This window comes from Medicago truncatula, chromosome 4 (genome assembly GCF_003473485.1).
Source record: "Medicago truncatula cultivar Jemalong A17 chromosome 4, MtrunA17r5.0-ANR, whole genome shotgun sequence".
Lineage (NCBI taxonomy): Eukaryota > Viridiplantae > Streptophyta > Magnoliopsida > Fabales > Fabaceae > Medicago > Medicago truncatula.
The window spans coordinates 29,226,789-29,253,768 of record NC_053045.1 but is presented as its reverse complement, the minus strand read 5'-3'; the positions used below and the strand labels follow the sequence as shown (position 1 = coordinate 29,253,768).

Here is a 26,980-nt window from a genome sequence, read left to right as displayed (position 1 = left end):
GACTGTACCAGGATGGACCTTGCGGCCTAGAGCCGATCTCGTTTTGACATACAATATGTTCAAACTCAAAAATGCAATTGATTTAAGCGTTCAGAACAACACAAAGGTGAAGCTATATAAGACGGAGGTAAGAATTGTGAAACAAGTCATCTTGTGTCCTTTAAAATAGGCCCAAAAGGCTACATGCAAGTCAGGCCCATGTAAAATTCTAGCCCAAAAGAAGAATTCAAATAAACGATAAGGATAAGAGAAATTCTGTATCTGCCTCCCATATTACTCAAAACTGGCGAAAAAACCAATCGAAAAGTAGAATCCGATAGGATTTAGAGTAGAAGTCGTACTATCGGATGCTATAGTCCGATATGTGTGAGGCTATTGCAGCAAAATCAGGGGAGCCAATAGAGCCTCACTTCAAGGATAAGACAATAACTCGATATTGATCCACATATTAAGGAAAGACACCCAATCCTTATTCGGCAAGGAGACATGATCATCAAGATGCTGATTACAACATAAACAGAGGATGATGATGTCACCTAAACCAATCAGAGAACACACTACACCTTAGACCACAAAATTGTTATAAATCGGTATGATCACTCGATCAATACCTTACAAAACCTGCTCACGGGAAGTAGTTAATCATCACTAAGTGATGATCTCTATGTTTCCGAGCAGCAGTGTATTTGCAGGCCTCCCTCCACATTGGAGCAGCCGAGCAACAGTTGGAGAAGCATGAGTAGCGGACGAGAAGAAATAGTACATTTGCAATGAAGGAGCTGGTCACTACTAGGTGACGATCTCTATGTTCCCTGGCAGGAACAGCTATGAAACCATTTAGATAAATTTCAAGTAAAATAACAAACTACTTTTAATTGATAAACTCTCGCACTAAAAATTAATCCAAACTAGTAACCATAACTATAAAAAGCAGAATTTAATACATGTTCTAAAGACCTCAATTTGTAGATGCAATACATTATCGTGCAGGATAATAATTACTGTGATATACACGGTGCAGTTACCAACCATTATGCAAATGCTTTCAAGTTCTGGCAAACTTAACAAGGTTACTGCTTCATCATTGATACACCTACACTTCAATGGACAGAAAGATTGGAATCCAGCTCGTGATCCTAACAAAATAGTAGTCATGTAAAGGTGAACAAGGCATTGAAGCCTCTGCGTCTGACCACTGATATTTCGTAAGCTAACGAAGTCTTCACAACCAACTTTAAAAATCATGATATTTTTACGTCTCGTAAAATCTTTGCAGCCACTGAGCCATACCTTCTGGCTTCCCACTCGCTAAGCTTTGCATTTCGGGGAATTGACTTACTATGATCCTCGCTATTTTCTTCAACAAGACCAGATCCTTCTAGTACAATATTTTCCTCAGTGTTTTTATCCTCCACATCAGGTTCCACATCAACTTTTTCAGCAGCAGCTTGACTTGAGTTTTCTGGGCCCTCTGCCAAAGGTTTAAATCCCATAATGAAGAGTTCAATGCTTGGATGTTGAAATGTTTCATCCATCTGCACAAGGGAAGAATTAAGGGTCTGGATGGATTTGCTTATTTGAGCTCATCTACTGACATAAGCACTTGTAAGACTGTTTGGAAGAGCTTACAGAAACAGCTTATGACATTTACAAAAGCTGTTTTTAGCTTATTTCCATAAGCTCTTCAGGATAGCATATGAAAACATCTTATAGCTTACATGAAAACAGTTTGACTTTAGTTTATACTTTGTTATCAAAATAGCTGATACATAAGCACTTATATGATAAACACTTCTGATACAAGTGCTTAATTAAGTTATTTATCAAAATGGACCCAAAGTGTTGTTTTAATTTGTAACCAAACTCACCTATTAATTAAGTAATATAGCAAAATAAATAGCATACCTTTGATTTCGAGACGGTCTTCATGTCAAAGTTTTTTTTCCACATCTGAAGCATCTTCTCATGGACACTGGTGGATCGGATCTCATAACCCAACTTCATGGATAAATTCAAAATAAACAAAAATATCAAATTAGTGAATCCAACGCCACTATTAAAAGTAGGTGCATAGTTTAATTATAAATAGTAGAGTAACATACCACTGTAGTTGTCCTAGGTCCAGATAAAGCAAGTATTGTCTGCAATAGAGGCTCCAATAGATGTTCTACATAAACCTTCAATGAAATAAAGTAAAACAAAAAGTAGGATTATGTTAAGATTAAAAAGACATTTAATATTTGGTTAATGAGTTTTTGCCAATAAAATAATAATTGGTCAATGAGTTAATTTATTCATTCTACTATGTATGAAGAAAGGTTTGTTTTAACACTTACAACGTCGGTGCCAATAATGTAGTCAAATGGAGGACCAACGGCCTTAATGTGACTCTCGTCTCCCCATTGAAGCTCGGAAACCTTGATTGAGCCAAATAACTCTGGAAGCAGACGATTTTTGGGTGAGATACTATCATCATTCAAATACACAACACAATCACAAAAGATTAAATACTATAGCAAGGTCCAAAAAGATAGTTCAAAAGTTTGAAACAAACCAGGATTCTTTTGCATAACCCTTGAAATATTACGATCGACGTTTCTTTGTAATAATGGCAAAACCTCCTTTTGGTCTGTAACTATAACATCACAACCCAGCATAGCCATGGCTGCAAAGGAAGCGCAGATCAGCCTAGGCAACAACAGCCAAAGAAAGTAATAAAATCGAGTATAGCTTAGATCAATTTTAACCAACTAGTGCATTTATGCACAGTTGACTAATTCAATAAACAAGTTTTTAATAATAATTTGAAAAAACTTACCAAACCCGGAAACACCACAGCCAGCTCCTAGTTCTATTACACGTTTTCCTTTAAGTTTAGCAGGGGAAAATCTTCCTTTTCTGCAATTCCGTTCCTAAAATTATATAAGATACATTATAAGGAATTACAATAATGTAAGGTTAAAAAATTACAAGGGAAGATAAAGTCAATGAAATATCTAAAGAACTTCATGACCTAGATAAATCTCAAAGGATCCAACCCAAAGAAGAGAGCAAATGTGTTTTCTTTTAAGTTTTAATTCATGTCATATAAGTTATCTCTTTTCTCGATGCTCTTTACTTCCTGGAAGCAAAAGAACTATGGGTGACAAAGGTGTATATACTTTCTAATTAATTTAATTCATGTACAATTTCCAAAATAAATCCAAGGAAAGTCACCTGGTTCGCAATTCGCTTTGGTACATGGTACAAGTTTCGGGAGGTGGACGGTATACATAGTCGGTACAGTATTTGGGTTCGTGGTAAGTTCTAATATTTTTATTGGTATGTTATCAATATTTTTTTATCTAGTCTAGTTAAAAACAATAAAGCACATGCTTTAAATATAAATTTCAATGTCCACAAGTCCTAGCTCAACTGGCAAAAATGCCGAAATTGCTAGGCTGGACGCCGTGACCGGGGTATTGCCATTTTGTCTATCTACCAAAAAACAAAATTCAATAAAATTAACTTGAAATCAATTACGCTGATTTGATTACACATTGAAGATATAACACTAAAAAGATTTGCTAAATTTGAAGTTTATTACACATTGCTAAAATCAATTACGCTGATTTTAAAGGAATTATTACTAATTTATCAACAATTTAACAATTAGTATAAAATATATAATAAACTAAACACAACAGCTAATAATAATGGGAATAAGAATAGTCCCACAGTGAAAATGTTGACATTACATAACATAAGTCCTTATAGTTTAATCTTTCAAACCAACAAGCTAGAATAATCTGATGCGAACCCAGATTACAGAAACGATAAATGAAAGAAAACAGAGCAATAATGGAAAATAGAGTGTGTATAATTTCCAGAAATCAAAGTAAAATACAATAGATGAAGACCATATTGTCCACAGAGCAAAGCTCATCCGAGAACCAATGCTCTCTTCCCTAACCAACTGAATGATTCTGATCCATACCTCCCTCTCTCTCTACTCAGCACGACAGCACCCCTATAACACAATCCCTCTACACTGTTAGCATATCTCTCACTCCCCGTGACGTGGATAATCCCACTCTCCCCGTTCCTATTCTTTCTAGCAATAACCCTCTAAATAATGGGCCTATGGGTTGCTGCTGTGCTAAGAGACCATCTGGCCTACATTTCTCATTTAAGGTCCTATCATACTGCCACATCAAAAGTTTGTGAACAATAGGGGGCAAGATTATCTATAAAGAGCAGTGTAAAACAGACAACAAATTATAGCGTGGCGTCCTTTACTCAATTAAGTGGTTTTGATACCGATTTCTTTCTGAGCTATTACCATGCTTTGCGAGTTGTGTACGAATTTGAACGAACCAATTCGCAAAAGTATGTCCGTAAACCAGTACCCGTGAACCCATCCGTGGCTGTCTGGCCACAGTAGCGAAATTTGGGACTATTATATGGACATCTAGCCTTTTAACCTTATCACTATACTTCATCTTCATGTACACCCCAAAAGTATAAGGCATGCATATATATGCTTTAATAATTGATAATCTAGAGTAAACCAATTAAATTATAACATCATCTAAAGAAAAACAACTTAAGATCTAACAATCTAATTCATGAAAAAATGACCAGAGCATTTAACGAAGATAGACAACTTACAAGAAACTTTGCAAATACAAGTGATGCATCCCATATTGTAGTTCCATGGTGCTTAGAGTTGGGGTCCTATTCAAAACAAAAGAGTCAGATTAGAGAGATATAAACACATAACTATCTGAATGCCTATAAGTTGAAGCAGAATAAGGCACATGTCTTAAAATTTGCATCCATTAAAATTGTACAACTCAAAAGGGGTAACTTTAATACCTGAGCAAATAGCAAATCATGGCCCAAAACTTCCAATGGCATCTCAAAAGTGGTTGGGGTATTTAATCTGGTAAAACATTATGAAAGAAACATTTACAATTATATATAGTTTTCAAAAAAGAAGAAAAAATCATTGAATTCTCTTAATTCTATATGTTCAACTCGTGCAAAGGTCGAATTCGGGTTATAAAGGATACCTATCAGCTTCCATGAGATCAAACTCTACCAAAAACTCAAATCTAGAAAGTTCGTTCTATCCCAAACGGTGGCGATTGATGAGGTGTTGAAGATTGAGGAGGAAGGTTTAAGGTTTGAGTTTGAGTTCATGAGGAACCAATGTTACTTAGGACACAACACCTGTGTCAGTGTGTGTACTTATGTTTTGTTTAAACTTTGGACTCGTGCGTGCGTGCGTTTCGATGTTTTTCTGTTCTTCTCTTCCTTAAACTAGCAAGAAAAACTGCTCCTTCAAAAAATATAAAACTAAAATAATACATAAGTGACAAAATTAAAGTAACTTATGCCTCCATATCTTTTTTTTTACATCAAAATTTATTAGATTAGATAGAATGAAAAATTCAAGGTGGCAATATTAAAGATAAGGTAAAAATTAATTCACCTCTCTTTAGAGATAAACCACTTTCAAGAGATAGCTTTGATATCTTCAAATATCTCTTCCATGTGTGGAATTTTTGAAGAGAAGATAATCTAACTCCAAGCCTTCTATATTTTTCAAATAATTGCACGCCGAATAAAAATTCACCATTTACGATATTTTTTGTTCAAAGATGATTAAACGCAATAAAAAAAAAAGTGCACCTTTCCTGACAATATCAAATACCAAATTTCGATTCACTTAAAAATCAAGTACTAAATTCCGATTCACTTAAAAATCAAGTATCAAATTCCTCAAACAAAACTACATCTACAAAATAAGTGGTCTTCCACTTCAAGGATCCTTCGACACCGCACACAATCCGAATTCACTTCATACAACACACACTATCCTTCTAAATAAGTTCCCACGAGTAGGTAAACTACTAAGAATTAGTTGACATGAGAAAATTTGCACCTTTTGTACTTACCCATGCTATCTCCTTTGTTATACTTTTTTTTTTTATTTCCAAATTAATAGTTCATGCAATATTAATATATTATCCTCATAAAATTAATGCAGTAACATTTTCTAGAAGAAAAACGATAAATCCCTTATGTGTGTTGAATCATACCCCAACCAAAATATATTTTCGACATGTCTAATGTAGTGCTAATATTTCATTACGAGGATTAGACATATAACTTTTATATCTAATGTAAAAAAAGTATAGGCTTGACTTCATTTCAATATCTTTGTGTGAGTGAGACCAATATATTGTTAATAGATTGACAACAAGTTGTAAATGAAAATATTTATAATTATCAAGACAGACTATTGCCTCCAAATTAAACTAAAATATACTACTTCATGATCAATTAGTTATTCATATTTTTTTTCAAGTTCTAAACATATCTTTGTTCCGGTCTAGCGACCGTAGAACTATTGGAGTGCACAACAAATGTGATTTGTTATGAAGCACGGACATAGACACAGACACAAACACGTCGATACGGATAAAATTTTTAAAAAATAATATAATTTAATGTAATCATAAATGTTGATGTTGTGTCGGTGTCGGACATCAGGATGTCGTGTCGGACATCAGGACACTCCTTCAATCAGAAGTGTCCTTGTAAGATATGTGATTTGTGCATATAAAACCCTATTAACACTTTTGCTATATAAGTTTCATGATTCATAAAAGATTACTCTTCAAATATTGAATTTGTAAGTTTGAGAGAAACGGTTTCATCTTAAACTATTGCTTCAATCAAACATATTTCAGAAGCTCTCAAGGACATCAACTATAACAACTTCAATTTAGAATGTTTTCTCAAAAGTTATCATAAAATTGTTGTACAAATATCATTAGTCTTTCTAAAAAATGGACAAAGGGTTTCATTCACATATCCCTCATTTTGTAATACTCACCAAGAATTTTATACAACCTACATATTGATTGTTGTTTGAGTACATTAAGAGACATTCATTTGGATTAGTTCATCTCCTCGGTAGTCCAAATTATACATCTCGCAAAAATTAAATTTTTTCTAGGAGTTTCATATAATCATCAATATTAAGTGAACCATACAAATGCACTGTAACAAATCTTTTTTATCCTTCAAAAAAACAAAACAAATCTTTTTTATAAATTGAATCTTTCAAGTACTACTAAACTTAATTAAATATGGAAAAGTTCTTGAATTCACATCACGTGAATATGTCTCTTCAAAATCAATAGTAAATTCTTACCAATACTCTTGAATAATATGTTAAACTTTATAGTTCTTGTATTTCATATTATAGTTTTGTGCGAAAACTCAATCATATCAAATTAGCTTCACATCTTCATATATGCAGACTACAAATCCAAAAACATTTTGCTTTAAATAGTGGGTTTAATTTCAAGAACTATGACCACTCTTAACCTGAAGGAACAATGATAATATGACTAATCTAAGCATCGAAGGGACACTTGTATTATGAGCACTCTAAACACCTAAGGAACAATTTCTCTAAATGGACAAAAATAAAATCGGAAGGGACAAAATTACGGTAAGGACAAAAAAGAAATGAGAGAAGTGACTCGAAAGTGCATTGACGTCGAGTAGGAGAAAGAAAACTTAGAAATGCGTGGAGTTTTGATGTGCTTTGGAATGAGACATGAACATCTTTATATAACATTGAAAACTAATCAATGTGTGTAAACTAAGCAATGTGTGACTTTAGTGTTTCTCAAATCAAACTTACCAATATACTCTACTATTCAATAGTATTTTACTCTATCTACCATTTCAATTCACACATTCTATCAACAAAAATCGATACTTGATCCCATACAAGTATACATAAAACCAGAATCTTGAAACATGAATATCACTATCTATATCAGAGGATGTTTAGATTTTAATCTTGACATGATTGTATCAATTAAGAGACAAATTACACACTTGTCTAGTTAAGTTTTCCTTGCATCCAGTTTACCAACATCTGTAATGCAGCTTTTGGTTGATCCATAGGGACCATATGTCCAGCATCATTCACCTATTGCACACAACACATAAATAAATGTAACCATAAATAGAATCAACAATGCCACAGTACTCTAGAAAAAAAAATGTATTTAATACTAACTTTAACTAACCTTTAGAAAAGAAAGAGGTCCATAACTATTCAACAATCCTGCTTTAGCACCATCAACCAAAAATGGAACTGTTTTGGCCGCCACAAACTGGTTTCGACCCGACCACTCCATGGCATGAACCCAATTCGAATTCCCTGCCCGATCAATATATTTAGCATATATTCGAATGAATTGCAAGACATTATAAATTTGGTTGACTAACTCACCAAGCCAATTGCAAAGAAGATCAAATTCTCCAACATATATAAGAACCTTGATTCCTTCTTCAAGAAGTGAAGGAATATCTACTTCATGGTTCTTCATCCAATCTTGCTGTAAAGCATCATACACTATTTTGCTGCATGAAACAAACTCTATGTCCCCAACACCTAAAGCATCCTTAACTGTCTTTTCATTCAAAAGTTTCATCACATTTGAAAAGTCATAACATAAGTCTCCATGACATGTCTTTCTGATGTCATAATGCTACAATTTACAAGATATAATTTAAATAAAATTTCTAGCTGAATTGTTATCTAAAATATAAATAAAACATGTTTTGTTTAGTCTTGATTACTAACATTAATGTTGCCAGCAATGGACAAGATATCATTTGTTACACCCTCACACTGTTTGAAAGCTAACAAGCAACTTTCTTTACCTCCAGCTTCTGACAGATCAAACATAAATCAAAATAGCGTGTATCAGAACATAATCGACTTCTTCAAATTCTACTACGCTATAGAGCTACAGACGTTATTTAACAATAGTAGTAAAAATGGTTGTGATAAAAATGTATAAGGTATCTTGTACCGCAAGTTTTTATTGCATCATGACATTTTGGCATCAACTTGTTGATATCGTCTTGATCTTCCTTTGCAATCAATTTCATATCAAGTGCATACTGCGGGTATGCTAGGTACTGAATTCTTGGGTTGGTCATTCCATTCCCAACAGCAAAACCCTGTTATTATATTATAATCAAATTAATCAAAACATACAAGGCACTACAATTAATAATCCTTTCAGAATCATAAACAAAGATTTAAACTGTTAATAAGAAATAGTGTAAGACCTTGAGGTTTATAATAATTCCTTCTTTATCTTTATTTCCTCGGCGAATTCGTGATGCAAGAGCTGGAGCAAAGTGTCCAGCGTATGATTCTCCAGTAATATAAAAGTCGTTCTTAACGAATTCAGGGTGCTGCTTAAAAAACTCCTGTGATTAAAAAAAAACATAGTTAATCTCATATATAATTTATGCACAACATATGCTTCATATGTCCTCAATTCTTCTAAATTTCTAATAGGAAAAATGTTACTATATATACCTGCAAGAAGTCGTACAAGTCGTTGCTAATACTAGTTTGATCATGTCGAATATCACTATCATCAGAAGTGTAGCTGAAACCTGTCCCAATGGGTTGGTCAATGTAAATAATATTGGATGCCTGCAAATTGAGAAACACGTTATCGATGATGTCAATAAGAAACCATATTTTGGTGTAACGACTTGGTTCTCTTTGTTAACCAATGTCTTTGGTATGAGTCTATATACGAATGTGTCTTGTATAGGTTCATCATCATCATCATTATCAGCAGCAGCAGCACCACCACAACTGTAATTGTGGCCGTATCGGTCACATTTGCCCATATTTTATCGCAATATAGGGTCTTGCAGTATAACAGCAACTGTGACAGCAATCTCAATCTAGAACCATTGTAAACTCGTGACACGTGCTTAATGAAAATGAAGGCATTTCGTAGGAATTGACTGTCATTACCTTATCCCAGCCATAGTCATTCCATACAAGAGACAAGTTATTGGCAATTTTAAAAGGACCGTTCTCATAAAACAAAGGTATTGCACCGCTGCAACCAGGACCTCCAGCCAACCATATCACAACCGGGTCATCATTAGTATTGTTTCTTGATTTAAAGAAATAGTAGAACATCCTGTAATTCAATAAAGATTTTTTTTTTAATTCATGACCACGTAATTAACACAAACTTGTAAACAATGGTAATGATATTGATTTAGTTACCTAGCAGCTTTGGAATGAGGAAGTGAATAGTATCCGGCATGGTGACCAAGATTATCAATAGAAAGCCCATCAGAATGACCAAAAAACGAGAACTTTTTCTCCACGATCTTTCCAGGGACAAAATCATCAAGGACAGAATGACCATGTATCATCTTAACCGGATTCTTTGGGAATAAGTTAAGGCTTCTAATGAGCTTTTCTGCTCGTTGATTTGGTGAAAAACTTGTTGGATTATGTCGATGATGTGTGATGCGTGAAGTTGCATACAAGGAAGAAAATAAAATGAACAATAGCAAAACAGACAGGGAGGTTTCTGAGAATCCCATGTTGCTGTCTTTTAAGAGGAAAGAGTGATGCAATGGCAAAGTTTGTAAAGCATTGGCTATGCAAAGTAACCCATAGGAAGTATTGAAAGGTTTAAGGAATAATATAATTTGGTTTTATAATTGTAAACTTTCAATAATCTAGCTAGAATCACTTCTACAGCTGCATTAATGTGTATGTCCTTCTCAATAATCTATTTTAAATTCCCAAGTAAATCCTTCTCATGATACCTAGAAGCCAATTCAGCTCCTTCTCACGTATATCACTTATTTATGTAAACTTATATTCCCTTTAATAACCTCCTTATGAGTCTAGCAATCAGTGATTAAATCTTCAAACCCCTCAACTCAAAAGCTAAAAAACAAATTCAGTAAAAATCCAAGAATCAAATTATAATGAAAATAAGGTATACAAAGCAACATTCCTCACATGGGGATCAATCCTTGAGGATTGACAAACCTTGAGAGTCCAACATTCGCAATGCACTACAATCCGTAGTTTCAAATTGCGGACCACATAACACGATCGGCCACAATAGTGTGGGTTTGACAATGTCCGCACCCGCATCAGGCCGCAATTGCGATTTGATAGTAAATCACCTTAAAAAGTGCATTGCAACACCGCAACTTGATCATTTTGGGTTCCTCCAAGTTTTCATCCTACTGAAGACCTAAGAAATACAAAAAAATATTAAATAAGCACAATTCAAAACACTCATTCAAATGGCATAGTTCGGTAAAGAAATTTTATCAGAATGAGTATAAAACGGATATATTAGACAAACTAAATAGAGACAAAATGAAGCAAAGAGAGCAGAAAAAAATAATCAGAACAAGTAGCACCCTCAATGACACGAATCCGTAAATAAAAAGGTCGTAAAATTAGCATATGAAGATAAGCAATGCCATACTCCATATGAAAGGAGAAAAAGTAAATAAAAGAACAATTTGAATGCTATGAACAAGTAAATAAAAGACTTAACGACACTTTTGACGCCAAATATCACAACTGTGTAAATTTGGCCTCCCGTTTTGACTCTATCTTTTCCCGCTATGTAATTTGGTAACCCTCCAAAATTTATGACATCGTTCATTGGAGTGGCACCGAACTCTCATTAAAAGTGGAGTAAAAGCACACAACCGCGATACATACAGCGCAATGCTTTGCAGTTAAGTATGAATAAAATCTAAGGATAATACTGCACCTTAAGAGGAATTCCAGGACGCCTAGCGTGAATCTGCAAGAAAATCTACAGCGAAATAAGAAAAATGAATCCGCAGGCGATATTGAAGTAGAAAATCATCATATCATATAATGTTGAATCCATTACACGCATTTGTCAACAAAAAAAAAATCCATAAGATGCAAAACATGCAACCAAAACTATTCACTTGCATGGTTATACTTTTGCTCATGTGTACTGGTTTTGAAGATCAATAGAGAGAGGAAGAGTGCATTTTCAATTGTCAATGAAACGGAAAGTGAAAGGAGAGGAAACTTTGCTAACAATTGAGACAGAATTTTTGAGGTATCATATAATTATGTTGCCTAGCAATTTTAGCTTTTTTACCCGTTGATATAGAACTTATGGACTGTCGCATTTTTTTTTTTGAAACATAAAAAGTCAAATATTTGTTGACTGCACAATTAATATTTTCATTTTCTATGAAACGAATGATATGCCAAATCTAAACTGATCTGTTTGGTTAAATTTTATTTTCAGATTCTTTATCACCAAAGATTCTTTTGTGATGATCGAATTGGACCACACATTGGTTTCTAGTTGAACCGGCCAGCCCGATCTGATCTTAATATCATTGATTTCATCCTTAAATTTTTTTGTTTTTTTAATGGCCTGGGGCAAAATGCCCCTTCAATTTTTGTTTGTTTGTTGAGAGTAGGATAAAAGTAAACTGAGAATTTGAAAATAGGAACATAAATTTCACCCTCCAAACATTATACATAAAAGTCATGTACACAACAAAGTTGTGATCCTTATCTCAATGTTAGAGGATGTTTTGATTTTAATCTAGACATGATTGACAGATAAATTAAATACTTGTCCTATTCAAGTTCCCATGCATCCAGTTTGCCAACATCTGAAGTGCAGCTTTTGGTTGATCCATAGGGACCATATGTCCTGCCCCATTCACCTGTTACACATCACATAAATAAAATTAACCAAAAATTAAATCAACAATGTCACGCTCAAGAAAAATATTTATAGTTAGTTATCAAATACTAACTATAATAACTAACTATCTCATAAACAAAAACTATAATAACTAACCTTTAGAAAAGAGAGAGGTCCATAACTATTCAACAATCCTGCTTGTGTACCATCAACAACAAATTGAACTGTTTTCGATGCCGCGAACTGTTTTTGACCTGACCACCCCATTGCATGAACCCATTTTGAATTTCCTGCCCAAGTGAGAATAAAATAGCAAATTTATTATTGTCACATTAAATAATAATAGTTTCTTTGAGGTTGGCAGGGACAATGCACTCTTATTTGCAGGGGCTGGGATTCGAACCACAGACTACTTGACCCAGAAAAAAAAATCAAGACGGTCACTTACCAAGCCAATTGCAAATAAAGTCAAATTCCCCAGCATATATAAGAACCTTAATTCCATCCTCAAGAAGTTCAGGAATATCCACTTCAAAGTTTCTCATCCAATCTTGCAACATTGCATTATACACCACTCTGCTGCATGACACAAAGTCTATGTCCCCAACACCTAAAGCATCCCTAACTGTCTTTTTGTTTAGAAGTTTCTCTAAATTTGAGAAGTCATAACACAGTGGTCCTTGACATTTCTTTCTTATGTCATAGTACTGCAATTTACAATTTTTCAATTTAATTTAATTAAACTATAGCTGAAAAATTATTTAAGATCAAATAATTTTTTTAGACATGATTACTTGGTACTTACGTTAACGTTACCAGAAATGGACAAAATATTATTGATTATCTGTTCGCATTGGTATAAGGCTGACGAGCAACTTTCTCCACCTTTACTCTCTGCCAATTCAAATAAAATAAGTTTGTTATTCACAAAACGCGAAAAATTGTAGTTTGTTCAAATTTTGTCACACTACATTATCATAGACAACACTTTGTACCAAATAGTGTATTGCAGAACAATAGCTTCAAATTCTATCACGCTATAGCCGTGCTATTTGACAATACTAGTAAAAATGGGTGTGATAAGAGTGTAAAAGGTATCTTGTACCGCAAGTTTTTATGGCAACCTCGCAATCAGGGATCAACTTGTTGATATCAGCTTGATCTTGCTTTGTAATCATTTTGTTATCAAATGCAAACTGAGAGTATTCTTGGTACTGAATTGCTGGATTGGTCAACCCATTACCTATGGCAAAACCCTGTAATTGTATTCGAATCAATTTTAATCAAAACATGCAAGAAAAAACAAATAATAATCCTATCTTAATCATAGACAATTGTTTAAGTTGCCGCAAGATTGAAAGTTGCGTTATGATCGTCATTTGTCGAGATCAAAATGCAGTATTAATAAAGTCCGCAATAGAGACATCAAATCTTATGTATCGTCGATCACGGATTGTATAAAATTAATAGGATGTTGTATGACCTTGAGGTTTATGGTAATCCCTTTTTTGCCTTTATTTCCATGGTGAACCCTAGATGCAAGAGCAGGAACATAGTGTCCAGCATATGATTCTCCAGTAATATAGAAGTCATTCTTGATGAACTTAGGGTGCTGCTTGAAAAACTCCTATGATTATTAATAATAAAAATTTTGTTAATCTCATCATATATAATATATACACAACATGTGGTATATAAGGATTAATGGTTCTAAGATATTAATTAGGAAAATGATATATATACCTGCAAGAAATCGTACAAATCATTGCTAACACCAGTTTCATCATGTGGAATATCATCTTCATTAGAAGTGTAACTAAATCCTGTCCCAATGGGTTGGTCAACAAATAGAATATTTGATGCCTACAAAATGAAAAAAACACCTTTAGTCATAATGTCAATAAGAAAACAAATTTGGTGTAACAACTTGATTCTCATTGTCAATCAATGTCTTTGGTATGCTATATTTATCAACTTGATTCTCAAGTTTATATGATTGATCATAGTTGTGATGTTGGACTAAATATATCTAAAATTTACGGTTGTCGACCGTGATTTATAAGATTTTAGACTTATTTATAACAACATCACAACTGTGATCGTGTCTGGATCAACTAAATTTGTTGATACGTTAGTATTAGGCCGTTTCTGATATTTTAGTGGTCCAGGACAAACCTACAATTTGAATTTTAACTAATAAATATATATAAACATCAAACTTGATATAAAATGCTTTGAAACAAAGCCCGTTACTATCGAGCACACCTCCCTTTAACAACTAAGCAAATTATTTTAGGGCTTAATAGACCCCAAAAAAAAATTAGGACCCATATTTCGTACTTATTTTTGAGCCTAGAACTATCGCCCTACCTCAGATACGGCTCGAGTTAGTATCAAGGTTTGCAATATAACCACATGATACAAAATCATAACAAATATATTTCATAAGAATTGAATGTTATTACCTTGTCCCAACCATAATCATTCCACACAAGAGACAAGTTATTGGCTATTTTAAAAGGACCATTCTCATAAAACAAAGCTAGTTCACTACTGCAACCTGGACCTCCAGTCAACCATATCACAACTGGGGCATCCTTATTATTTTTTCTTGATTCAAAGAAAAAATAGAACATCCTGAAATTCAATAAAGAAAAAAAAAAAAGTTCAATTCATGACCACAAAATTAAGTCAAATTTTAAATATATAATTTCAAACCACTATTAATATTTGTGTAAACATATTAGATTGATGAATGATGATATAATGATTATATGATTATATGTGCATGACGTGTAATATGTTACTTGTAGTACAATGTTATGGTTCCTTAAGATCTATATAGTCACATTGAAAATATCACTACCGACTAATAAAATTATATAACAGCAAAGTATATTATTCATAACAAATCGGTACAACAACCTTTTGACCTGGATCTCATCGAACATAAGCATTGCTTTCGGATTCAAACTACTTTTAACTCATCACCACATGACATATATTTTTTTTTGATACATCACCACATGACATTTTATTCTAACTATTTAGTTAAATATGGTTTAATAAAAAAAAAATAAAAAAAAAAGTCACTGTTTACATCGTCACTATGGTCCTAACTTCATTTCACAAATTCAGATTCATTGCTGTCACACCTTTGACTACACATATTAACATATTGTGAATCATCATTCAATCAAAATTGAAAGAATCGGATTTTGAGTTTTGAAAATACAAATTTTAAATTGCGGAGTGCATTACGTTATATATTCATAATATTGCGGACTGAATCAGTCCGCAATTGTACGTAAAAATCCATATCTTACAATAAAAAGGATGCAAATTTAATTACCTTGCGGATTTGGAACGAGGAAGCGAGTAGTATCCGGCATGATGACCAAGATCTTCAATAGAAGGACCATTAGAATCACTAAAAAACGAGAACTTCTTCTCGACGAGTTTTCCAGGGACAAAATGATCAATAGAGTGATCACCATGAATTATATTAACTGGATCCTTTGGCAATAAGTTAAAGCTTTTTATAAGCTTTTCAGCTCGTTGGTTTGGTGAAAATTTTGGTGTTGATGAAAAACTATGATGATGTGTGATGCGAGAAGTTGCGTATGAAGAAGAAAACAAAACGAACAATAACAAAAGAGATAGAGAGGTTTTAGAGAATCCCATGTTGTTTGTGAAAAATATGAAGCAATGCCAATGTTTTTATAGCATTGGTAATACAACGTAGAATTTAAAGAGTTTTGAATGGGTTAAGGTTATGGTCTTCACCACTTTTCAGCTTTTAATATTTGGAATAATTTATTTAATATGGTGTATAATTGAAAGCGGTCAACTTCAATCAATATTTAATTATATTAAAAATATTCATCATTAGTTTTTTTAGAAGATATTAATCATTAGTTGACTCCTATAATCCTATTTCCATATTATAATTTTTTTAACACTTTATTTTTTTATTGTAAAAAAACTACTTAATTTTTTTTATTGAAAAATTATTTTTTTTCAAATTGAGAATGATTATCTGTAAAATCCTATTTTTTTAGGTATTAGTTTTCATCTGCAAAATCCGGTATTGATAGTGAATATTGCCGTGACGTGCTAATAAATTCAAAAAATACTTGGAGTTTTTTTTTATTGAAAAATTATATATATATTTTCATATAAAAAATTATTATCTGCAAAATCCTATTTTTTTGGTATTAGTATTTTTTCTGACAAATCCTATTTTTTGGGTTACTAGACAAATCCTATTTTGGAGTATTGTTTTTCTTTTTGTTACAAGACAAATCCTATTTTCATCTGCGATATAAGGTTATTGATAATGAATTTTTGCCGTGACGTGCTAAAAGCATTCAATTGGATTGTGAAATTGATGGTTTTACTGACCCCGTAATTGGAAAGTTATTTGGTAGTATATCAAAGAATGGCAATTGATTGATTACTAGGAATGTCATTGTCAATACAGAATTTCAATAGGGAGTAGTAATAATTAATTTAGCAATGCGTGTTGAATTTTGTTGAAAGAATTAAAGTGATAAACAAACGATTTCCTGAATTTGAGTACCGGATTCATATGCATGTATAAAACATAAAAAGGAAATGCAAACGAGTGTCATTAGGACACTCTTTAAAGAGTTTAGATAATACATCATCATATCATTATTATAAGCAAAAGTTTATATTTTAGATTCATTTAATTAATGATGTATATGGTCTTTATTATAAACTAAATACATCATTTAATGCATGAATCTAAAATGTTGATTTTTGTTTATAATAGTGACTGGATGGTGTAAGTATTTATGTAAACTTGTGCATTTAATGCATCGGAAATAAAGCATTAGACTTTTTCAATGAATAGTTTTTTTTTTTTTTTGAACAAATCAAAATAGAATATATTGCTCAAACCAGGAGTGATTCACCCCGCACAAGGCATGTTAAAAGTGGTGAATCACACAATAATTGTTACAATGTAAATGACGCCTAACAAGAGGTCGTCGACAACCGGAAAAAATAAAAGATTACATAACACCCATACAAAGGAGAGGGTGTCGCCACCAATCATGATAACAAAAAGCAAGTGGAGCTTTATTCGATGATAACCATAAGAAGGAATTTAGCTTAACTTTTTCAATGATGTTGTGAGGATCGGTTACCACATTTTTCAAGACGCGGTTGTTCTTTTCCTTCCATATTGCCCAAACACAATCAAGCCAAATAACCTTTAAAGATGAATGTGAAGATCGCGACATACCCGCCAAGTGAATAAACTGAAAAAAGTGGTCACATAACCTTCCTGGAAAGACAAATGAGATGTTAAGCTAATGACAGACTATGTACAAAATACTACCAAATAAACCGCAGCCGATGAAAAAATGATCCGCCGTCTCAATTTTACTGCACCCTCCAACGCACAAGTTGTCGTTTGGTTGAAGGATACGACGTCTTACCAAATTCATTTTTGTTGGAATTCGATATTGAAACAGCCGTTAAGCAAACACTGAAACCTTTGAAGGAACTAGCTTATGCCATATATTGTGAATGGCGCCTCTATTCACAGGTTCATCAGAAGACGTAAGGAATTGATAAGTCCCACGAACCGAATAACCTTGAATAGGGTCTAACAGCCACCTCCAAGTATCATGAATATGGTCCTGCAAAATAATGTTATTTAACAAAATAGAGCACACCCTCAGACTCTCCTCCTCCCACGGCAAAAGACGCCTCTTCCACACCCACGCATTCCCTCCATCCTCCCACCCCAACATCGTCATTTCCTGCACCGAACACTCTTGATGCATGGCCAAATCAAAAAGGCGGCGGAATTTAATCCGAAGAGGAACTCCATCTACCCAATTTTCGGTCCAAAAGAAAGTATTTCTGCCATTACATACCACCCGCCTAGTGTTATCATCAAACCAATTCCCCACTCCCGACCCAACCCATTCACGGATGTTACACATCATCCTCAACCACCCTGATGCGCGTCTCCCTCCCTCTTGAATCCAACCACCCACCTCACCGTACTGAGCCTTTAACACTCAATACCATAACCCTTCCTTATCAACCAACACCACTTCCCTAACAACGATAAATTAAATTCCCCTAACCTCCGAACCCCTAAACCACCTTCTTCCTTTGATAAACACACATAATCCCATCTAATCCAAGCAATTTTTTTAGAAACCTCGCCAAAAGAAAGAAACTTATTATTCCACGACCACAATCTAGCAATAATACGATCAATCACGGGTTTCTAAAAACTGATTTTTCTAGCATCCCCTCCTATAGCCACCCCCAAGTAAACGAAAGGAATAGTACCGTTTCTACAATTCATTACTGATGCAGGCTATGATAACCAAGTTTGAGACATTTTAACACCTGTCAGCATGCTTTTATGAAAATTAACCTTTATCCCGGATACCTCCTCAAACAACATCAACACTTCCCGTATAGAGCGCACATTTAACCGACACTTTTCCCCAATGATTAGAGTATCATCCACAAATTGAAGGTGAGACAACTGCACCGCACCCTGACCGCCAACACTGTACGGACGAAATAAATTATTGCTCACCAAAGATTTCATCAAAATGTTAAACCCTTCAGCCGCCAACAAAAATAAAAAAGGTGAGAAAGGGTCTCCTTGTCGGAGCCCCCTCTCAATAGAAAATTCCTCCGTAGGGCACCCATTCACAAGGACAGATGTTGTAGCCGTTCCAACAAATTCAAGAATCCACTTTTGCCAAAGGGTCAATTCATGTCAACCATCACCGCGTGTAGATAACTAAGGTCCACCGAGTCATAAGCCTTTTTGAAATCCACTTTATACAGAAGCAATTCTTTATGCATGCGCCTAGCTTCATCAACCACCTCATTAGCAATAAGAATGCCATCAAGAATTTGTTTTCCACGAACAAAAGCTAACTGTGAATCAGAAACAACACTACCAACGATTGTGCGTAACCTGTTAGCATGCACTTTTTCCAACACCTTATACATGCAACCCACCAAGAAAATGGGGTGATAGTCAGCAAGCGTTTGAGGACTATCCACCTTTGAAATCAAAGCAATAAACGTTGAATTTACTCCTTTTGTCAACTTCCCATTACAATGAAATTCCGTCAAAAACCTCAAAAAATCATCTTTCAATTCATTCCAAAGTTCTTTAATGAAATCAAAACTGATCTCATACGGCCCAGAACTCTTAAAACTATCACAATCCCAAACTGTCTGTCTTATTTGATCTAGTGAAAAAGGGCGCACAAAGTTACCAGATTGAGCATCAGTTAGTTTTCTAAAATTTAGATCCTCCACCCCCAGCCTATCAACGTCAACGGATCTAAAATGAGAATAAAAGTGGTTAAAAACCGATGATGTAACATTTTGCGCCCCTTCAACTAGAACTCTGTCAGCATGAACTAGATGATAGTTTCTTAATTTATTAATGAATAGTTATTAATTTATAAGAGAAATGTTAACAAGTGCCCCCAGACACTTGTTAATAAATTATAAAAGAAAACATTATCTTGAAAATTATGTATTCTACTTTTTGAAAGTTGAAAAAGTGTTCATCTTAATACAAAACTTAACTTTTCTTTCTATTTTTAGTTTGTTAACTAGTGTACCGATGACACCGATTAACAAGACCCAATTTATAATCCTTAAAGAGTATTTTTAGGGCACTCGTTAGCAAGATAAAAAAAAAATCTGATGAGATTCATGTATTTACTTTTTACTTAACAGAACATGTATTTCCTATATTGTTTTTTTGGTAGTGACATGTATTTACTATTTATTCGTTATCTATATATTTATACTATTTTTTTAAGGAAACAAAAATTGGAAATAGAATGAATGTTTTATATGGAAAAGATTAATTTTTGGTTACAAAGCCAACAAGGAAAAACCACAAAAAAGAAAATTACAATATACGGAACCAAGTTAGTGCAAGTATGCTACTAGAAAGTCTGTTATGTCTGGTAGATGAGAGGTGGGTATCATGAGATCCGAAAAGGAAGAAGCTCCAAGCTTTGCTAAGAAATCAGCATAACTATTACCTTCATGGTGGGTGTAAGCAATGATTGTGATCCAATCAAGATTGATAATATCCTTGATGTCTTGAATGAAAGTAGCATATTTGTGGTATCAAAGAGTTAGCTCCATGAGAATGTTAACACAATGGAGAGAATCTGAATACAAAATAACTTCTTGAAAGTTCATCTCACTAGCCAACGAAAGTCCCCAATAAATAGCATGAAGCTCAGTCAGAAGGATGTTAGCGGTTCCTGCAATGTAGCTTGAGAAACCTGAAGCCCATGTCCTGGAATGACGACGTAGTAAACCTCCATAGCCCACTCTAATGGGGTTACCAAGACAACTTCCATCAACATTGATGATCGTGGAGAGATGATTAGGTGAGTTTCACTGGACTCATATATCTTGAAGGCTAGTAGTTCGAGCATGATGAAAGCAAGAAATCAGTGTGGTAGACAAAATTCTAGCTTCCACGGCAAGTTGCTAAGTTGGGATCAAAGCATTTGAGAAACAATTAAAGTTCTTATTTCTCCATGACCACCACACTCTAGCAGCCTAGATGTTGGAACTGGTTAAGGTAAGGACAAGCTTGAGCTAATTGCGATGGTCCATATTATTGAAGAACTCAGTAGATACGAAACCTAGATGATGCCAAATATTCATAGAGGCCGCATAGTCTCTTATGCAATAAAGGAAATTCTCATCAAAATATGAACAACAAGGATAAATGTCATTTGGAGCAAGGTTCCGATGAATAAGAATAGATAACGTAGGTACAAAGTCGTGACAAGCCATCTAAACAAGGGTTTTTTTTTCCGATAGTTGGAGGTGTCAAATCCAAGACCATGAGATGAGTGTTGCATTAGCACTACATTGTTTCAAAAGTAAGAAAAATTGGCCTTCGTAGTGTAAACTCCATTGGAGTTATCAAACTAGATGAAGGCATCTCTAGTGTTGGGGTTGAAATGAAGTATGAGGTTTTTTATTTCACCAATGAAGGCTTGGGGCAAGTGAATGTATAGGATAGAAAGATTGGGAGATGTTGAGTTGCAAACTTCATCGATTTTTAAAGGCAAGATCGTTAATATGCACAAAGGGTATCTTGGTACAAAGTGGGCCAAAGGAGCTCCAATTGTTATACCAAAATGAGGAGTCTCCAAAACGAACACCAGTAAAAGCCATTTTTAAGAACAGTTTTAGCTTTAATGATGAAATTCTAGGTAGGTGAATCAGAGGTGGTGCCGCAATAAAAGAGGATGTGAGGGTTCTAGGTATAATTATGGGAAAAATGTCGACTCAAAGCTTGTTTATCTCTTGAAGAAAATCGAAACCAAGCTTGCCAAGGAGAGGTGTATTGTCATCTCTTGCCATACATATATCAAGGCCGATGATTCTACTAAGTTTTTTCGAACTTACCAAATTGAGGCTAATTTTATCATAACTCTTCCAAATGAACTTCCTTGTTGTTCTATCAATAAGGTCACAAATGTTTTTCGTAAGTCAGGTAACCTACATGTAATAGTAGGGGATAAAAGACAAAACCAAGGTTGCAAGGGCCAACCTTCTGGGATTGTTCAAAAGGCGATGCTTCCAAAAGACCAACCTAGTTTGCCTTTTTTCAATGATAAAATTAAAGTCACTTGTTTTTCTCTTTCTTTGAGGATGGGAAAACCAAGGAACTTATCTAGAGATTGTGCGCTCTAAATGGTGGATATAGAGGTGAGACCGTTGTTCTTTGCACGAGGGACACTGCTGAATAGAATGACCTAGACTTGGAAAGTTTAATCATTAATATTGAACGAAGAAAAGTATAAAAAATATTAGTAATGAATCTTAGTTGAGAATTTTTTGTCTTTGGTGAAGAGGATGAGATTGTCGGCAAAGAAGAAATGAGAAATATGGGGTCCATTTCTTGCAATTCAATCGGGTGCTAGCTACCGTTACTAACTACTTCACATATAGATATGGGAAGCTTTTCCATGAATAAGATTAGAAGATAAGGTGACATCGGGTCTCCATTGGAAATTGTCAAAGGCTTTCTCCAAATCAAGTTTGAAAGAAACATCACACATCTTCTTCTTGAACTTTCGCATTTTTTGAATAGTTTCCTACAAAGTAATAGCTTTGTCCGCAGTACACTTACTCGGCAGAAAACTGCTTTGGTAAGGGAGAATAATCGTCTCAAGGAGGAGTCGAAGTTGGTTAACAAGGACTTCGGTTATGAAATTTTATACTATATTGCAGTGGCTAATGGATCTCAGGTTCCTAAAAGTAACCTAAAGCAAAGGCGTTTTTAACAAGTTCAAATATGTCATCTTTAACAATGTGCCAATATTGGAAGTCATCAAGACCTAAAGGTTTCATTGAGTTTAAGGCTAAGGTAACTTTTTCTTTGCTAAGTGTGTTGGCGTGGAATGAGACGCCATCTAAGTCAATGCGAGGTTGGGTGGTGTAAGAGAAGTGGTTTATTTGGTGATGGATGGGTGAGGGGGTTGCAGTAGAGTTTCTTAACGTAGTTTTGTGTTTTTTATTAAATAACTGAGCTGCTAGAAGTCCAAAGACCATAAAGAAACATAATTATGAGGACTCCAAATTGTAAATCTGCAAATTGGCGCCTAATAATGGTTTTAATGTGGAAATCAGAAGTTGTTTTTGTCTCCAAATTGTACCTATTGCTCATGATGTTTTTGGTACCAGTGATTTCCTATTGAAAAAGAATGTGGTTTTATTCTTTTTCAAGATGATTTTCAATCCTAACTTAAGAAAGGGAATCAGCTTTCTTGACATGGTGATACATGATATCATGTATCAAGTTTCCAAATAACTTGCTATTATTGTGAAACCAAGGTCCAAAATAAGAATTATAAGAAGGTCGTGCGAGCAAATTCTGGTGACAATTTAGTCACCAATTTTCCATAAGGAGTACAAGAAATCCAATATTAGAGAGACATTGTTAAAAATATCGATCGGACCTCATTAATTTTGATTGATTCCTATAAAGTTAACGTTTACTACACCTTAGTTCTAGCCTAGTATTTTTTTTGCATGACCAACCCTAAAATGGGGAGCCAGTGTTGAATGATGCTTATAACAAGGCTAACCTTCAAGTAGGTCACATACATATGAAGTGGAGGCCACCTAAGGCTTTATGACACATTGTCATGGTGCAAGTTCATCTTCTTAGCCGTTTTAAGCAAGTGGGCAATTTCTATTATGTCAGAGGATTCGTCTGCGACCCAACATCGGAAATTCAACATCCAAATTAGGACTACCGATGCAACAGTCATATACAAGTTTTCCACATGCATCAACTAGTCATGTAACATACCTGGCACAACCTAATGTATCTGTACCAACCTCGAGTGGGTTTGAAGACTCCTCTGGTATCAATAAGTTATGCTAGAAAATAGTCATGGATTATGAATCCATTTCACCAATATAACCCTTTGTTAGTTCAAGTGACTCAATGGAAAATCAACGGTGAGCAAAACATAGAGCAACCATAGGAATCTGCCCCACCTCAATTCCAGACTCAATTAGGTTTACAAAACTCGCAGAAAATATGCAGCTCCATCTAGTTGCAACTGAGGTGAGACCTCTAGGACAACAATTGTTGGATCCCATTCTAAAATCTGATACAATCAATAGACACTTTGGGATATAACTGAAACTCATGGATATATATGTGTATTGTATAATAGTAACAACAATACTGTGTTGGTTTTGAATTGATATTTTCTTATGAACATCTGTTACATCTATATATATACACAATACTGATACTATAAACTAGGAATGAATATCAATTGCATAATGACTAAGAATTGCAATTGATTCATGTGAGTCAACTATACTGTAATGACTAAGAATGACAATTGATTGTCATGAGTCAACTATATGATTTGTTGCTATCTAAACAATAACTACAAGAGATATTCTCTACATGATAATTATCCTCTAATATGCCCCCTCAAGATAAAGTTACCATTAGTAACTCTTATCTTGGAAGAAAGATCGTTAAACTTGGTAGTTGGAAGAGGTTTGGTGAGGATGTCAGCAAGTTGGTCTTTGGTTGAAACATGTGAGACATGGAGTTGATTTGCTTGCACTTGTTCACGCACAAAATGATAGTCCATGGAGATGTGTTTCATCCGAGAGTGTAGGACGGGGTTTGCACACAAGTATGTAGCTCCAACATTATCACAAAGAATTTTTGGGGGATTCCTCTGGTGCACCCGTATTTCGCTGAGAAGATTACGAATCCACATAACTTCTGATGCTGCCGTAGCAACAGCCCTATATTCTGCCTCGGTTGATGAGCGAGCTACTGTACGTTGCTTCTTTGAAAGCCAAGAGATGGGATTGGAGCCTAGGAAAATAATGTAAGCTGAAGTAGATGTACGATCATCAGTATTTCCGCCCCAGTCAGCATCCGAATAGGCAGTGAGATTGTGTGTGGATGTAGGCTGTAGAAGGATGCCATGGTTGATTGTGTTTTTGAGATATCGTAGAATTCTTTTGAGATGTTGGAGACGAAGAGTGGTGGGTTTGTGCATGAATTGTGCAAGTTTGTTGATGGAGAATGATATGTCAGGTCTGGTAAGGTTTAGATATTGAAGAGCCCCAAGAATGCTTATGTATTCGGTAGCATTTGTAGCTGGAGTTCCATCATGGAGCTGAAGAGTGGCTGTAGCTGAAAGTGGTGTGGGTGACGGCTTGGCACCCTCCATATCAAACCTTTCGAGAATGTCTCTTATGTGTTTGTGTTGAGACAAAAGTATGCCTGAAGTTGTGGGGATGATCTCTATGCCAAGGAAATAGTGGGGAGCTCCCATATTTTTTAATGAGAATTGTTGAGCTAGACTTGAGATGAATTCTTGCATGAAGCTGTTGTTATTTCCTGTGAGGAGTAAGTCATCAACATATACAAGGAAGTAAGCGAGTGTACCTTCATTTGCATAAATAAAGAGAGATGGATCACTCTTGCTACATGAAAACCCGTAGGACACCGTGAAACTCTTCAAAGCATCATGCCATGCTCGTGGAGCTTGGCGAAGGCCATAGATGGCTTTGTGCAGTTTACATACATAGTGTGGATGTTGGGAATCCTTGAGTCCAGGTGGCTGAGCCATATAAACTTGTTCTCGAAGGGAACCTTGAAGGAAGGCATTGTTAACATCAAGTTGATGCATTTGCCATTTGTGTCCTAGAGCAAGACTCAGAATTATTTTGATTGTTTGGGGCCTAACCACCGGTGCAAAGGTTTCATGGAAGTCTACTCCATGACGTTGAGTAAAGCCTTTTGCAACAAGGCGAGCTTTGTAGCGAGCAAGAGAGCCATCAGCTTGTCTTTTGATGCGAAACAACCTTTTGCATCCCACAATATTGGTGTCTTTTGGAGGAGGGACAAGTGACCATGTTCCATTTCTTATTAAAGCTTCAAATTCTTCATAAATGGCCTTCCTCCAATGCTCATATTTCATGGCTTCTTTGACATTTGAGGGTTCAACATTCTCTAGCAAGGGATACTTTGTAACTTGAAAAAGTTTTTTAGGCTTGAAAATATTGTTTTGTGATCGAGTCACTACCCGACTCGGTGGTACAGGCACTGCAGGAGGGTTAGTTTGCAAGGGTATTTGAACAAGAGGTGAAATATTTTGATTATTACCTGATGGAGAACTCGAAGTGGAGGGAACCTCATCATTAGTCACCGGGGAAGGATTTGTTTGATTATTTATGGTTTGAGAGGGTATAGAGAACGTAGGTGTAATTGAGAGTTCAGTGGAAGATGTGGTCTTGGTAGAAGGGGAGGTTGTGTTTTGGATAATGTTTGGTGGCTGACCTTGGTTTGGTATGGAGATGATAGAGTGCAGGGGTTGTTGCATTGTGACAGGTGGATTTGATGAAAGGTTATTGGGTTTATGGTATGTATTATAAGGAAATATGTGGTCGTAGAATTTGACATGTCTGGAGGTATATATTTTATTGGTGGTTGGGTCAAGGCAATGGTAGGCGTATTGTGTATCGGCATAACCAATAAAAATACAAGGTTGAGACCGAGGTTGGAGTTTATTGGAGGTATAGGGTTTTAGCCATGGGAAGCATAGACATCCGAAGGAATGAAGATGTTGAGGATTGTATTGGGTTTTGTGAAGAACTTCAAATGGTGATTTCATGTGGAGAATCGGTGTTGGGAGTCGATTTATAAGGTAGACAGCAGTGCGGAATGCATAGCTCCAAAATGATGAGGGAAGGTTGGCTGTGTGTAAAAGGGCCTTGCCGGTTTCGACGATGTGTCGATGCCGACGTTCAGCTGTGGAATTAAGTTCAGGTGTATGAGGTGG

The 26,980-nt window shown here is 35.0% G+C and overlaps 3 protein-coding genes across 4 annotated transcripts; all 3 read right to left on the bottom strand.

The window, feature by feature from the left end:
• Positions 1-853: 853 nt before the first annotated feature.
• On the bottom strand, positions 854-5,310 carry LOC25492385 (protein N-lysine methyltransferase METTL21A). Its single transcript, XM_024781009.2, has 9 exons — positions 5,055-5,310; positions 4,858-4,924; positions 4,651-4,716; positions 2,819-2,912; positions 2,555-2,665; positions 2,337-2,437; positions 2,103-2,177; positions 1,906-1,998; positions 854-1,535 (listed from the first exon to the last, which is right to left on the bottom strand). Exons 1-9 carry the CDS (start codon positions 5,066-5,068, stop codon positions 1,242-1,244), a joined length of 915 nt encoding a protein of 304 aa, XP_024636777.1. The 5' UTR covers positions 5,069-5,310; the 3' UTR covers positions 854-1,241.
• Positions 5,311-7,612: 2,302 nt separating this feature from the next.
• LOC25492384 (putative carboxypeptidase C) lies at positions 7,613-11,684 on the bottom strand. Of its 2 annotated transcripts, none has more exons than XM_013600484.3 (10): positions 11,652-11,684; positions 10,124-11,117; positions 9,863-10,034; positions 9,410-9,529; positions 9,154-9,297; positions 8,892-9,042; positions 8,660-8,748; positions 8,306-8,564; positions 8,100-8,233; positions 7,613-7,999 (listed from the first exon to the last, which is right to left on the bottom strand). In XM_013600484.3, the coding sequence occupies exons 2-10, from the start codon at positions 10,447-10,449 to the stop codon at positions 7,910-7,912; spliced, it is 1,485 nt and encodes a 494-aa protein (XP_013455938.1). In that variant the 5' UTR covers positions 10,450-11,117; positions 11,652-11,684; the 3' UTR covers positions 7,613-7,909. The 2 variants fall into 2 exon arrangements, with proteins under 2 accessions (XP_013455938.1, XP_024636650.1); XM_024780882.2 differs by having other exon boundaries at positions 8,306-8,486.
• Positions 11,685-12,506: 822 nt separating this feature from the next.
• On the bottom strand, positions 12,507-16,366 carry LOC25492383 (putative carboxypeptidase C). The gene is given in 10 exon segments (XM_013600483.3): positions 12,507-12,600; positions 12,738-12,871; positions 13,030-13,051; positions 13,054-13,288; positions 13,387-13,475; positions 13,687-13,837; positions 14,065-14,208; positions 14,325-14,444; positions 15,047-15,218; positions 15,934-16,366. Coding segments are annotated over 9 exon segments (1,347 nt in total). The 5' UTR covers positions 16,266-16,366; the 3' UTR covers positions 12,507-12,600; positions 12,738-12,789.
• Between the last annotated feature and the right edge of the window lie 10,614 nt (positions 16,367-26,980).

Coding starts and splice junctions, on each gene's coding strand:
- LOC25492385 (XM_024781009.2), bottom strand. Junction 4,717..4,857: donor ATGATTTGCTATTTGCTCAG/GTATTAAAGTTA, acceptor TGTTTTGAATAG/GACCCCAACTCTAAGCACCA. Junction 2,178..2,336: donor ACATTATTGGCACCGACGTT/GTAAGTGTTAAA, acceptor ATTTCATTGAAG/GTTTATGTAGAACATCTATT.
- LOC25492384 (XM_013600484.3), bottom strand. CDS start 10,449: ATGGGATTCTCAGAAACCTCCCTGTCTGTTTTGCTATTGTTCATTTTA. Junction 8,565..8,659: donor CCATTGCTGGCAACATTAAT/GTTAGTAATCAA, acceptor TGTAAATTGTAG/CATTATGACATCAGAAAGAC. Junction 8,000..8,099: donor GACCTCTTTCTTTTCTAAAG/GTTAGTTAAAGT, acceptor TGTGTGCAATAG/GTGAATGATGCTGGACATAT.